At 38.3% G+C, this 13,108-nt stretch overlaps 1 protein-coding gene across 6 annotated transcripts in view; it reads left to right on the forward strand.

Moving 5' to 3' along the window:
* Khdrbs2 (KH RNA binding domain containing, signal transduction associated 2) overlaps positions 1-13,108 on the forward strand; it is a 522,706-nt gene that overhangs the window by 169,948 nt on the left and 339,650 nt on the right. For all 6 annotated transcript variants that reach the window (XR_006066591.2, XR_013046800.1, XR_013046799.1 and 3 more), the window contains exon 3: positions 1,177-1,293. Coding sequence is in view for 3 of the 6 variants with exons in the window: in XM_042265820.2 (XP_042121754.2) it covers positions 1,177-1,293 (117 nt within the window). In the remaining 3 variants the exon portion in view is untranslated. The remainder of the gene's footprint in view (positions 1-1,176; positions 1,294-13,108) is intronic.

Raw genomic sequence — 13,108 nt, forward strand, 5'->3', positions numbered from 1 at the left:
GTGAAAGGAAGTCCTCTGAACCATTCCTCAGTATTGGCTCCAAAAGCTTCAGCTAATAGAGAAGCTTTGGCTATGATCAGCTACAAGCATAGAGATCAATTTTTGTTAGTGAGAGCATATCATATGGTGTACATTTATTGATTTTAAAACAGTTGCAAGAATTGCCCTTTCACCTGAGTTCACCCTAGGAGACCAATGAGTTTATTGAACTTACACACTGACCATGCATAAGGGGTTACCTACAGGAGTGTGGGTACCCCAAAGCGGTAATGCTTGAAAGTCTCCACCCAGGATAACAGCTTTCCTATAGCTCTCTAAGTGGACCCCCTAACACTCTCTAGTCTTCTTTATACAATGTACTTTAGCTTCTCCCCAACATCATGAGGCCACATGTGATTAGGGCAGACTTGATTACCACTGAGTAGGAAGAAGGCTGGATCCTCAGGCAATTGCCCATTTACCCTCCATACACCTTTTCTGAAGGAGCATTGGCAGTTAACAAAACTGGTGTAAGCAGGAACAACTAAGCATATGAAGATGGCAGTTGTTGGGCTAAAGATAGTGCTGTGCAACATCCACTTAATGAAGGAAAACTGAATTGAAACTGCATATACAGGATAATGTAATAAGCACATGTAATAGATGATGCTAAGAAGTAGCAAATATATAGGAGAGCAACATTGAATTGATAGTTAAGACATGCAGCAAGACTCAATTAAGGAATGCTTGTTGAAACTATGATGCTGGAGTTGCTGTTGAAATATCTTTTCAGTTTTGAAGGTCCTTGGATTTGTTGGAGTTTTTTTTTATTTTTTTAATTTTAATAATCTGAAGAGAAAGAGCATCTAGACATTTTTAGGCCTGTATAATCCTCTCACTCTTTTTCTATGTAAGTGACATATTTTGTTATTTGAATAAATAGTATTTTCACCTTACTATTGATGTTGGCTCTCTTTTAGAAAGCATTTATTTTTTAAAAGCACTCCTGAATTACAGATCTGAAGTAGTTTCAATTGTTTTTTGTGTACATATACGTAAGTATATACTTATGTATGAGTTACGCCTCATTACTTCTTAATGGTAAAGTTTAAAAGCCCATAATCATTAGTTATACTTGATAGAAATTACACTTTTCCTCTCCCTTAATTCAGACATTCTGTTGGTTTTGTTTTCCAGTTCAATTTTGTGGGGAAATTGCTTGGACCGAGAGGAAACTCCTTGAAGAGGCTACAGGAAGAAGCAGGTGCTAAGATGTCTATCCTGGGCAAAGGATCCATGCGAGATAAAGCAAAGGTACAGAGCTTTGAGGTTGCTTCTTAACACACTGGGGAGGCTCCTGAAATACTGGGGGAGCTGTTTACAGTACACAGAGATGACTTTCTCCATTCCCTGTGCCTTTTGCTTTCCGGGACCACATGGCTACCCATGCTGATGTCTCTCTCCTCTTCAGTCATTGTCTCTGCCTCCTCCTCAGGACATACTTCCTGTATTGCCTTTTGTAGTTCTCTTTCTAGGCTGTTGTCATGTTGCTGCACTTTTTAAAGCCTCTGTGGGACGTTTCTATAGATTAGTACTCAGGGTTTCTAATTCCCTAGTTGGACACTTTTTGTTCTATCCCCTAGTCCCATCCGTTCTCTCATTTTATTCTCTCCTCTAGTTCACTTTGATCCACTTAACTAATACATTTATCTGAAAACGTAATAAAATCCTGCCACAGTTGCAGCCCTAACCTGTTTGTCCAGAATGTCTTTGTGGATACCCACGATCTTCGCTTCCCTAGGGTGGCCTTCTTTGCCAGCAAGAGGATCCGGGCTGGAACAGAACTTACTTGGGACTACAACTACGAAGTGGGCAGTGTGGAAGGCAAAGAGCTGCTGTGCTGCTGTGAGGTCATTGAATGTAGAGGGCGTCTTCTTTAAAGGAGAACCCTCTTCTCACTTTGAGAGTCCTTGAACCATCCTTTCCCCAGAACTGTCTTCCTGACGGTGAACTCTGACCCCAAGTCTCTGGTCTAGCTTCTCTCCAGTTCCTCGTAGATAGAAATGGGGATTCTGGATCAGGACTCTTCCAGTGTGGTGCTAGCAGACACTAGGGTGGGTAGACATGACCACTCTAGCCTCAGCCTGAGGATCTTTCAAATGTATTTGTTCATGTGTTCATGACTCACATGGGCCATGTGTCTGCCATCCCTGGTCTGTATGGTTTCTTGAAAGTCTTTTAACAAGATGATAGAATAGAGACTGTGATTTGTTTTCTCTGCTCAGTCCCGGACTCAATCTCCCAGGGAGAGGTCATTTCCCCAGTGGGCAGCTGTCAGTAGTCTTACACCTCTATTTCATTTGCCCTGTGTAATTTTTAGCAAAACAAATGTTACATAACCACAAGGAATTCCCTTTCTCAGTTCTTAATAGTCTGACACACTGTCATGTTTTATTTAATCTGTAATATACTTTAATTTAAAAAAATTAATTTTATCAGTTAAGTCTTAAAAGATTTCAGTGATATTACCACACAATACCTGAGTCGAAGACAAGGAATAAGCTAAGAAACATCGTTTGTAGTTTGTAGTTTTTTATTTCACATCTGAGCAACTTAACTTCCCAATTCATAAAGTGCTATCATCTTTCCAGCCTTTGAATTCAGTATTTACAGAGATGTATTCATCAGGAATCCTGAAAAATTATTTTATAAGTAGTGGGATATGTACAGTTGCATTGTTTGACCAGACTATGGTTTTATCATTTCATATATTATACTACTATGGGAAATAACCATGAGAATGCTCGGAAAATCGTGTATAGGTTTTATCTTTAAACTATTAAGGTAAGATCTTAAATGAATGATTTTAAAATGAAAAAAGTATCACTAAACTGGTCAATAATTTATCACTCATAAATTATTTTATAATTTTTGTAGTAAGTAGTTAGATATTGAGTAAGTCACCTAAATGGGCACTTTTTACAATGGTGCACTAGTTATGTCTCTAAATTACAATATTAACGATTTTACTTATCTTTAATTTTGGACACTCATGATTGTGTAAAATTTCAGAAATGAATAAATTATTGCCAGCCCTTCCCATTCTTGTCACTCTGACTGCATTTAGAAGAAACCAAGTAAACATTTGAGAGCAGGTAGCTATAAAATAATCACTTGTCCCATGTCACATCCAATTTTCATTTTCTTCAAAAACAAGATGAAGTTGATACATTTGAATTCATTTTCAAATATTCTTTAATATTGAATATTTAATTATTTAATATAGAACATAATATGTGAATTTGCTATTTTCCCCAACTGTGTCAAATTCTTATAAGATAAACTGTGTACTTTTCAAAATTAAGAATTAGATTAAGCATCATATATCCCTTGGAATGTTTCCTGAACTCTGCAGTATCTTGACATCTCTTTTATGCTCACAACTCAGCTGACTCATTTATTTGTGTATCTCATTGAAGTCTTAACTCTTCCAGGATGGAAATGGCCTAATTAGCCTTTGTGCATTAGGGACTTCCATATTATTTCTTCCTGCCTTTTAAAATAGATAGATGCCTATTTTTAATCTCTATATATTTGGGCATTTTTTGTTCATGAAGCACTACAATGGATAATGTTAGGTACCAGCAAAATTCTCTGAAAATGCAATAGGAAACATATTTGCTTCCATTAAATTTTCATTTGGTTTAACTTACTAAAGTCACTTATTACTTAACATTCTGTTTCTAATTAATTTTTGGTGACACAACATAGTTGGCTTTGTTTGTAATGTTTTCAGTTTTCATTACAAAATTAAATTAAAAATTAAAAAAACAAAGTGCTTAATAATATTACATCATACAACACATTTTCTCAATTCTAGGCCTTAACCTTCAGTGTAATAGACACACTAATGAAACACAACCACAGACATGGATTTGAAAACTTTTATTTTCAGTAAATATTTGATTAAAATCTAGATAAATTCTCAAGAAGTTATTGAAGACTCTGTTACTATTTTGCCTTCTTGTAACATGACCTGATTTCATTTGATTTTTTAAAATGTGTAAGTAAAACTCATCTATTTTTCCAATGACTATATATATAGCTGTATGTATACATTATACAGGTTTGAATACATGCATTAATTTCAATAATATTTATTAAACACATTATGGTCAACTTATAGATTAAAAAATGTTTCCTCTTATAATTTATATTCTGATGAAAGGGTAGACAATGTATAAGTGAATGCATTTTGAAATGCAATACTTGGAAATTTTTAAGAATTAAGATAAAACAGGAAAAGAGAAGAAACTAGTAATAGTTAAAACAGTATTTTGACATATGGATCAAGATGATTGCTGGAGAACAGAGAAACAATCATGAAACACATAGAACTGAGAAAGAGAAGACCAAGCAAGGGGGAATGTGTACTGTCTTCGTTAACCTTCTAATAACTGTAGCGGTGAACATAACTGTAGCATTGTTTGCTAATCTCATTTTAGTGAATTTATTCTGCGTTGGGTACAATCAGATTGTTAGACCACAGACATTGTAAAACTTACTGCAAACTGCTTTGCACTTGCATCTCCTGTGTTCTTCACAGTACCCCAGTCTCTGTGGATGTGTGCTCCTCCTCATTAGATGGACTCCCAGGGCATGTGATTGGTTTTTAGGTTCCCTACTTCCCTTCACTTACTTTATTATCTACATGTTTCTCAATATAAACATTATTGTTGACTGTCTAGTCTCCTTTGCTACACAGTTTAGAGATTTTGTAAACTGAGATATAGTGTGTGTGCATGTGCGCAATGTGTGTGCAACTAACTGTGTGTGTGTATGTGTGTGTGTGTGTGTGTGTGTGTGTGTGTGTGTGTGTGTGTGTATTGAGGAGGGTGTTTGTGTATGCAGGTGCACAGATAAACAAAGATCAACCAGACTTTAGTCAACTTACTTTTGACTCTTGCTCAATTAGGCTTCATTATATATTTCAAAATCAGTATTGCTTTGATGCTATTGTCACTAAGGAACAACATTCAACTATCAATCTGGTTTTTCACATTGTTTTGGATTGATTTTGATGACCAAGAGTGACTTTCATGAGTAAAGAGTTTATTTTGCTTCACATTGCTGAGTTCCAAAGCACTGTTCTTCATTAAAGTAAGTCAAGACAGGAACTCAAACAGGACAGGAACAGGAGGCAGGAGCTGATGTGGAGGCCATATAGGAGAGATGCATGATGGCTTGTACCTCTTGCTTGCTTAACCAGCTTTCTTATAGAACTCAAGACGGGAACCTGGAGTCAGGAACTGACACAGAACGCATAGAAGAATGCTGCTTACTCACTTGTTTTCCATGGCTTGCCTTTTCTTTTATGAATAATGACTCCCTGCCCTGGAGTGGTGCCACCCACAGTGAGCTGGGCCCTCCTACCCCACATTAATCACTAATCAAGAAAATGCTTTCCCACAGACCAGTCTGGTAGGGACATTTTCTCAACAGAAGTTCCCTCTTCTGCCATGATTTTAACTTGTGTCAAGTTAACCAAAAATTAACCAGTACACAATTGCTTTTTTTTAATTAAAAGAATAACTGAAGTATAATAGAACATCCCTTTTGTACTTATAGACAGAGCTTTTTATTCAGTATCCTTTCTATGCTTGTCCTATATGGTGATTTCACTGAATATTATTTAAATAAACCACCTACTTTACCTTTGCACAGAAATTGTCATGCAAACTGTATTTCTGCACTGAATATGCTGTTGATAGAATGCTCAATGTATATCTTAAACTTGAATGTCATTTTATGAAAAAATGAGATATTTAATTATCTAAATCAACAAAGAAGTGAATAAGTCACAAATATTTATTCTATTATAACTATGTTCTCAAGGGTAAATTCAAGATTGCATTTTATAAAATATTAAAAACCATACCAGCTTTTACAAAGCTTGTTACTTAATTATACAGCCTGACCTATTTACTATTTCCCTTAAAAACAATGAAGAAAGGGTTTTTTGGATAGCAGAAAGATAGACTGGCAAGTTGTCTTAGATTTGTTTGCCGAGATTTTGCAGTACCTTTAACCCTTTTGGTTCAAAAGTTAGATTTTAAGATTTATTCCAGAATCATTATAAAGTTAATTGTGTAATGTAGCAAACAGTTCTAAAAGTATGTCAGAATGTTCAACAAGTTATATATTTTAGTTTTATTTTGTTGTTAGTGGTGATGAAAATGACTAGGACAGTTGTATTCTTGGGGAAACCCAAGAAATAAAATCGGTAATATTATTAGCTTTGTATCAAAACAACTCAAGAAAATTAGCTGACAGTTTAGAACATTCTTGAAAGTCAAAGTTGTTCATAAACCATATGGGCAGTTCTGGGCAACCACACAGCTGCAGGTTTAACTGGCGGTTGCTTACAGAGTCTTTGGGGTCACTTACTGCAGCTATTTGTAATAGGCTGCTATTTTTTAGTGGAATGGAGGGTGAATTGGTGAAGGGGAACTGAGGGGCCAGTGGTTGTACGAGCTCATCTTTGGACAGTGTGCAACATGGTCAGGGACGTTAGAGAACCTGGCTAGAGTGTTTAGGTTGGCCACCACAGTGGGTACACACACCCACAGAAGACTACAGAAACAGTAGCCCATGGAAGTACCTTCCTTGTGGGACTACCTGTTGTCTTTAGATGAAAATTGCAAACGGCCATTTGCAAAGGAATGACATAGTGATGAAAATCATTTTGGCATTTCTAATAAGAAGGTTGACAAAACTTTGGGAATATAGTCTTACAACATGCTAGAGTATATGCTGAAAGAAAAGGGCTTTGGGATGAGTTTTACATGAAAATATAGTGACTGTCAAGGCAAACTTTAATTCTTTTTTTTTTTTTTTTTTTTTTTTTTTTTTTTTTGGTTTTTTTTTTATTATTATTATTATTATTTTACAACACCATTCAGTTCAACATAATAGCCACAGAATCCCCTGTTCTCCCCCTCTCGCCCACCCCTCCCCCCAGCCCACCCCCCATTCCCACCTCCTCCAGATCAAGGTCTCCCCCGAGGACCGGGGTTGACCTGGTAGACTCAGTCCAGGCAGGTCCATTCCCCCCTCCCAGACCGAGCCAAGTGTCCCTGCATAAGTCCCAGGATTCAAACAGCCAACTCATGCAACGAGCCCAGGACCTGGCACCAATGCACAGCTGCCTCCCAAACAGATCAAGCCAACTGACTGTCTCACCCGTTCAGGTGGCCTGATCCAGTTGGGGGCCCCTCAGCCTTTGGTTCATAGATCCTGTGCTTCCATTCATTTGGTTATTTATCCCGGTGCTTTATCCAACCTTGGCTTCAACAATTCTCGCTCATATAAATCCTCTTCATACTCACTAATTAGACTCCCAGTGCTCCACCAGGGGCCCAGCCGTGGATGTCTGCCTTCAGATTCCTCAGTCCTTGGATGGGGTTTATGGCATCACTATTTGGGTGTCTGGCCATTCCATCACCAGAGTAGGTCAGTTCCTGCCGTCTCGCGACCATTGCCAGCAGTCTTTTGAGGGGGTATCTTTGTGGATCTCCGTGGGCCTCCCTAGCTCTCTGCTTCCTCCCCTTCTCACCTTCCCATGTGGTCTTCATTTACCATGGTCTCCTATTCCTTGTTCTCCCTCTCTTTTCTTGATCCAGCTAGGATCTCCCACTCTTTCCCTATACTGTCGCCCTTCATTGTTCCCACTCATGACCAGGCTATTCATGTAGATCTTGTCCATTTCTCCGTGTCTTTTTTGGGGTCCCGTTTTCCAGGTAGCCTCACTGGTGATGTGAGTAGCAGTCTAGTCATCCTTGTTCCACATCTAGCATCTTCCTATGAGTGAGTACATACCATATTTGTCTTTCTGAGTCTGGGTTACCTCACTCAGGATGATTTTTTCTAGATCCATCCATTTGCCTGCAAACCGTGTGATGTCGTTGTTTTTCTCTGCTGAGTAGTATTCCATTGTGTATATGTGCCACAATTTATTTATCCATTCTTCAGTTGAAGGGCATCTAGGTTGTTTCCAGGTTTTGGCTATTACAAACAATGCTGATATGAACATAGCTGAGCAAGTGCTCTTGTGGTATGATTGAGCATTTCTTGGGTATATGCCCAGGAGTGGTATAGCTGGATCTTGGGGGAGATTGATTCCCAATTTTCTAAGAAAGCGCCATATTGATTTCCAAAGTGGTTGTACAAGCTTGCATTCCCACCAGCAGTGGAGGAGAGTTCCCCTAGTTCCACATCCTCTCCAGCATAAAGTGTCTTCAGTGTTTTTGATCTTAGCCACTCTGACAGGCGTAAGGTGGTATCTCAGAGTTGTCTTGATTTGCATTTCCCTGATGATTAGGGAAGTTGAGCAATTCCTTAAATGTCTTTCAGCCATTTGGGATTCCTCTGTTGAGAATTCTCTGTTTAGTTCTAAAGCCCATTTCTCAATTGGACTGTTGGTCCTTTTGATGTCTAATTTCTTGAGTTCCTTATATATTCTGGATATCAGTCCTCTGTCAGATGTGGGGTTGGTGAAGATCTTTTCCCATTCTGTAGGCTGTCGCTTTGCCTTGTTGACCGTATCCTTTGCTCTACAAAAGCTTCTCAGTTTCAAGAGGTCCCATTGATTGATTGTTTGTCTCAGTGTCTGCGCTACTGGTGTTATATTTAGGAAGTGATCTCCTATGCCAAGGCGTTCAAGACTATTTCCTACTTTTTCTTCTAGCAGGTTCAGAGTAGCTGGATTTATGTTGAGGTCTTTGATCCACTTGGACTTAAGTTTTGTGCACGGAGACAGATATGGATCTATTTGCAGCCTTCTACACGCTGATATCCAGTTATGCCAGCACCATTTGTTGAAGATGCTTTCTTTTTTCCATTGTACACTTTTGGCTTCTTTGTCAAAAATTATATGTCCATAGGTGTGTGGGTTAATGTCAGGGTCTTCAATTCGATTCCATTGGTCCACATGTCGGTTTTTATGCCAATACCAGGCTGTTTTTATTACTGTAGCTCTATAGTAGAGCTTGAAGTCGGGGATTGTGATGCCTCCAGAAGTTGTTTTATTGTACAGGTTTCTTTTAGCTATCCTGGGTTTTTTGTTTTTCCATATGAAGTTGAGTATTGTTCTTTCCAGATCTGTGAAGAATTGTGTTGGTATTTTGATGGGGATTGCATTGAATCTGTAAATTGCTTTTGGTAAGATTGCCATTTTTACTATGTTAACCCTGCCTATCCATGAGCATGGAAGATCTTTCCATTTTCTGAGATCTTCTTCAATTTCTTTTTTCAGGGACTTAAAGTTCTTGTCATATAGGTCCTTCACTTGCTTGGTTAGTGTTACCCCAAGGTATTTTATGTCATTTTTGGCTATTGTGAAGGGTGATGTATCTCTAATTGCCTTCTCAGCTTCTTTGTCCATTGTATATAGGAGGGCTACTGATTTTTTTGAGTTGATTTTGTATCCTGCTATGTTGCTGAAGGTGTTTATAAGCTTTATCAATTCCTGGGTGGAATCTTTGGGGTCACTCAAGTATACTATCATGTCGTCTGCAAATAGGGAAAGCTTGACTTCTTCCTTTCCAATTTGAATCCCCTTAATCTCCTTATGTTGTCTTATTGCTCTGGCTAGAACTTCAAGTACTATATTGAATAAGTATGGGGAGAGTGGACAGCCTTGTCTCGTTCCTGATTTTAGTGGAATTGCTTTGAGTTTCTCTCCATTTAATTTGATGTTGGCTGTTGGTTTGCTATATATTGCCTTTATTATGTTTAGGTATGTTCCCTGTATTCCTGATCGCTCCAAGACTTTTATCATGAAGGGGTGTTGGATTTTGTCAAATGCCTTTTCTGCATCTAGTGAGATGATCATGTGGTTTTTTTCTTTGAGTTTGTTTATATGGTGTATTACATTAATGGACTTTCGTATGTTGAACCACCCTTGCATCCCTGGGATGAAGCCTACTTGATCATGGTGGATAATCGTTCTGATGTGTTCTTGGAGTCTGTTTGCCAGTATTTTATTGAGTATTTTTGCATCAATGTTCATGAGGGAGATCGGTCTGTAGTTCTCTTTCTTTGTTGCATCCTTGTTTGGTTTAGGAATCAGGGTAATTGTAGCCTCATAGAAGGAGTTTGGTAATGTTCCTTCTGTTTCTATTATGTGGAACAATTTAGAGAGTATTGGTATTAACTCTTCTTTGAAGATCTGGTAGAATTCTGCGCTGAAACCATCTGGTCCTGGGCTTTTTTTGGTTGGGAGACCTTTAATGACTGTTTCTATTTCCTTAGGGGTTATTGGACTATTTAAATAGTTTATCTGGTCTTGATTAAACTTAGGTATGTGGTATCTATCCAGAAAAATGTCCATTTCTTTTAGGTTTTCCAGTTTTGTGGAGTAGAGGTTTTTGAAATATGACCTTATAATTCTCTGGATTTCCTCAATGTCTGTTGTTATGTCCCCCTTTTCATTTCTGATTTTGTTGATTTGGATTCTCTCTCTCTGTCTTTTGGTTAGTTTGGATAAGGGCTTGTCTATCTTGTTGATTTTCTCAAAGAACCAACTCTTTGTTTCATTAATTTTTTGTATTATTCTCTTAGTTTCTAATTTATTAATTTCACCTCTCACTTTGATAATTTCCTGGCGTCTATTCTTCCTGGGAGACTTTGCTTCTTCTTGTTCTAGAGCTTTCAGATGTGCTGTTAATTCACTAGTGTGCGATTTCTCCAACTTCTTTATGTGGGCATTTAGTGCTATGAATTTCCCTCTTAGCACTGCTTTCATAGTGTCCCATAAGTTTGGGTATGTGGTGTCTTCATTTTCATTGATCTCTAGGAAGTCTTTAATTTCTTTCTTTATTTCTTCCTTAACCCATTGGTGATTCAGTTGAGCATTATTCAGTTTCCATGAGGTTGTAGGTTTTCTGTAGTTTTTGTTGTTGTTGAAATCTAGCTTTAAACCATGGTGATCTGATAGAACACAGGAGGTTATTCTGATTGTTTTGTATCTGTTGAGATTTGCTTTGTGGCCAAGTATGTGGTCGATTTTAGAGAAAGTTCCATGGGGTGCTGAGAAGAAAGTATATTCTTTCTTGTTAGGATGGAATGTTCTGTAGATATCTATTAGGTCCAATTGGGTCATGACATCAGTTAAGTCCTTTATTTCTCTGTTAAGTTTCGATTTGGGAGATCTGTCCAGTGGTGAAAGTGGGGTGTTGAGATCTCCCACTATTAATGTGTGGGGTTTTATATGTGGTTTAAGCTTTAGTAATGTTTCTTTTACATATGTGGGTGCTCTTATGTTTGGGGCATATATGTTCAGAATTGAAACTTCATCTTGGTCGATCTTTCCTGTGACGAGGATGTAATGTCCTTCTTGATCTCTTTTGATTGATTTTAGTTTGAAGTCTATTTTGTTGGATATCAGGATGGCTACCCCTGCTTGTTTCTTAAGACCATTTGATTGAAAAGTCTTTTCCCAGCCTTTTATTCTTAGGTAGTGTCTATCTTTGAATTTGAGATGTGTTTCTTGTATGCAGCAGAAGGATGGGTCCTGCTTTCGTATCCATTCTGTAAGTCTATGTCTTTTTATAGGTGAATTAAGTACGTTGATATTAAGGGATATTAATGACCAGTGATTCTTCATCTCTGTTATTTTTGGTGGTAGTGTGTGTGTACTTCTCTTCTTTGGGGTTTACTGTTGTGGCTTTATCTATTGCCTGTGTTTTCAAGTGTGTATCTGACTTCCCTCGGTTGGAATTTTCCTTCTAGTGCTTTCTGTAGGGCTGGGTTTGTGGATAGGTATTGTTTAAATCTGGTTTTGTCTTCGAATGTCTTGTTCCTTCCGTCTATGATGATTGAGAGTTTTGCTGGGTATATTAGTCTGGGCTGACATCCATGGTCTCTTAGTGTCTGGATTACATCTGTCCAGGTCCTTCTGGCTTTCAAAGTCTCCATTGAGAAATCGGGTGTTATTCTGATGGGTTTACCTTTATAGGTCACTTGGCCTTTTTCCTTGGCTGCTCTTAATATTCTTTCTTTATTCTGTACATTTAGTTGTTTAATTATTATGTGTCGAGGGGACTTTTTTTGGGGGTCTAGTCTGTTTGGTGTTCTATAGGCTTCTTGTATCTTCATAGGCATTTCCTTCTTTAAGTTGGGAAAGTTTTCTTCTATAATTTTGTTGAATATATTTTCTGTGCCTTTGAGTTGGTATTCTTCACCTTCTTCTATCCCTATAATTCGTAAGTTTGGTCTTTTTATGGTGTCCCAGATTTCTTGGACATTTTGGTTCATGACTTTGTTGGCTTTAGTGTTTCCTTCGACTGATGGAGCTATTTCTTCTACTGTATCTTCAATGCCAGAAATCCTCTCTTCCATCTCTTGCATTCTGTTGGTTATACTTGCATCCGAAGTTCCTGATCTTTTACTCAGGTTTTCTATTTCCAGCATTCCCTCTGTTTGTGTCTTTTTCATTTTTTCAATTTCCCTTTTCAGATCTTGGACTGTTTCCTTTGTTTGTTTCATTGCTTTTTCATGGTTTTCTTTCAGTGCTTTATTGTTTTCTTCCAGGATTTTAATGTTTTCTTCCAGGACTTTATTGTTTTCTTGGAGGGCTTTATTGTTTTCTTCTAATTTGTTTGCCCTTTCCTCTAGTTGTTTACAGCGTTCTTCCAATTTTCTTGTCTTTTCCTCTACACACGCCTCTACCTTCTTCATGAAGTTACTCATAAGGCTACTTTCTTCTGCTTCTTCCAATTTTTGGTGTTCAGGTCTAGATGTTGGAGGCGAGCTAGGTTCTGGTGATGCTGTATTGCTCTTCATTTTGCTGTATGTACTTCTGCTTTGACGTCTGCCCATCTCCTTGTGATTCCTTCTTGGTCTTATCAGTGGACTTGTTTCACAAAGATCTGACAGACTCAGGAGGACTCTCTCTCTTGTCCAAAAGGGAATTCTCTTGTCCAACTCTTTGGTCCAGAAGGGAAGTCAGGGGCAAGCTCTGGTCCAGAATGGCAGTCGGGGACAGGCTGGGAGCTGGGGGCCGGTCTCTAAGTCTCAGGAAGTGGGTGGGGTCTTGGGCAGATGGGCGTGGGGGCAGGGCGCGGAGACT

This window comes from Peromyscus maniculatus, chromosome 21 (assembly GCF_049852395.1).
Source record: "Peromyscus maniculatus bairdii isolate BWxNUB_F1_BW_parent chromosome 21, HU_Pman_BW_mat_3.1, whole genome shotgun sequence".
Lineage (NCBI taxonomy): Eukaryota > Metazoa > Chordata > Mammalia > Rodentia > Cricetidae > Peromyscus > Peromyscus maniculatus.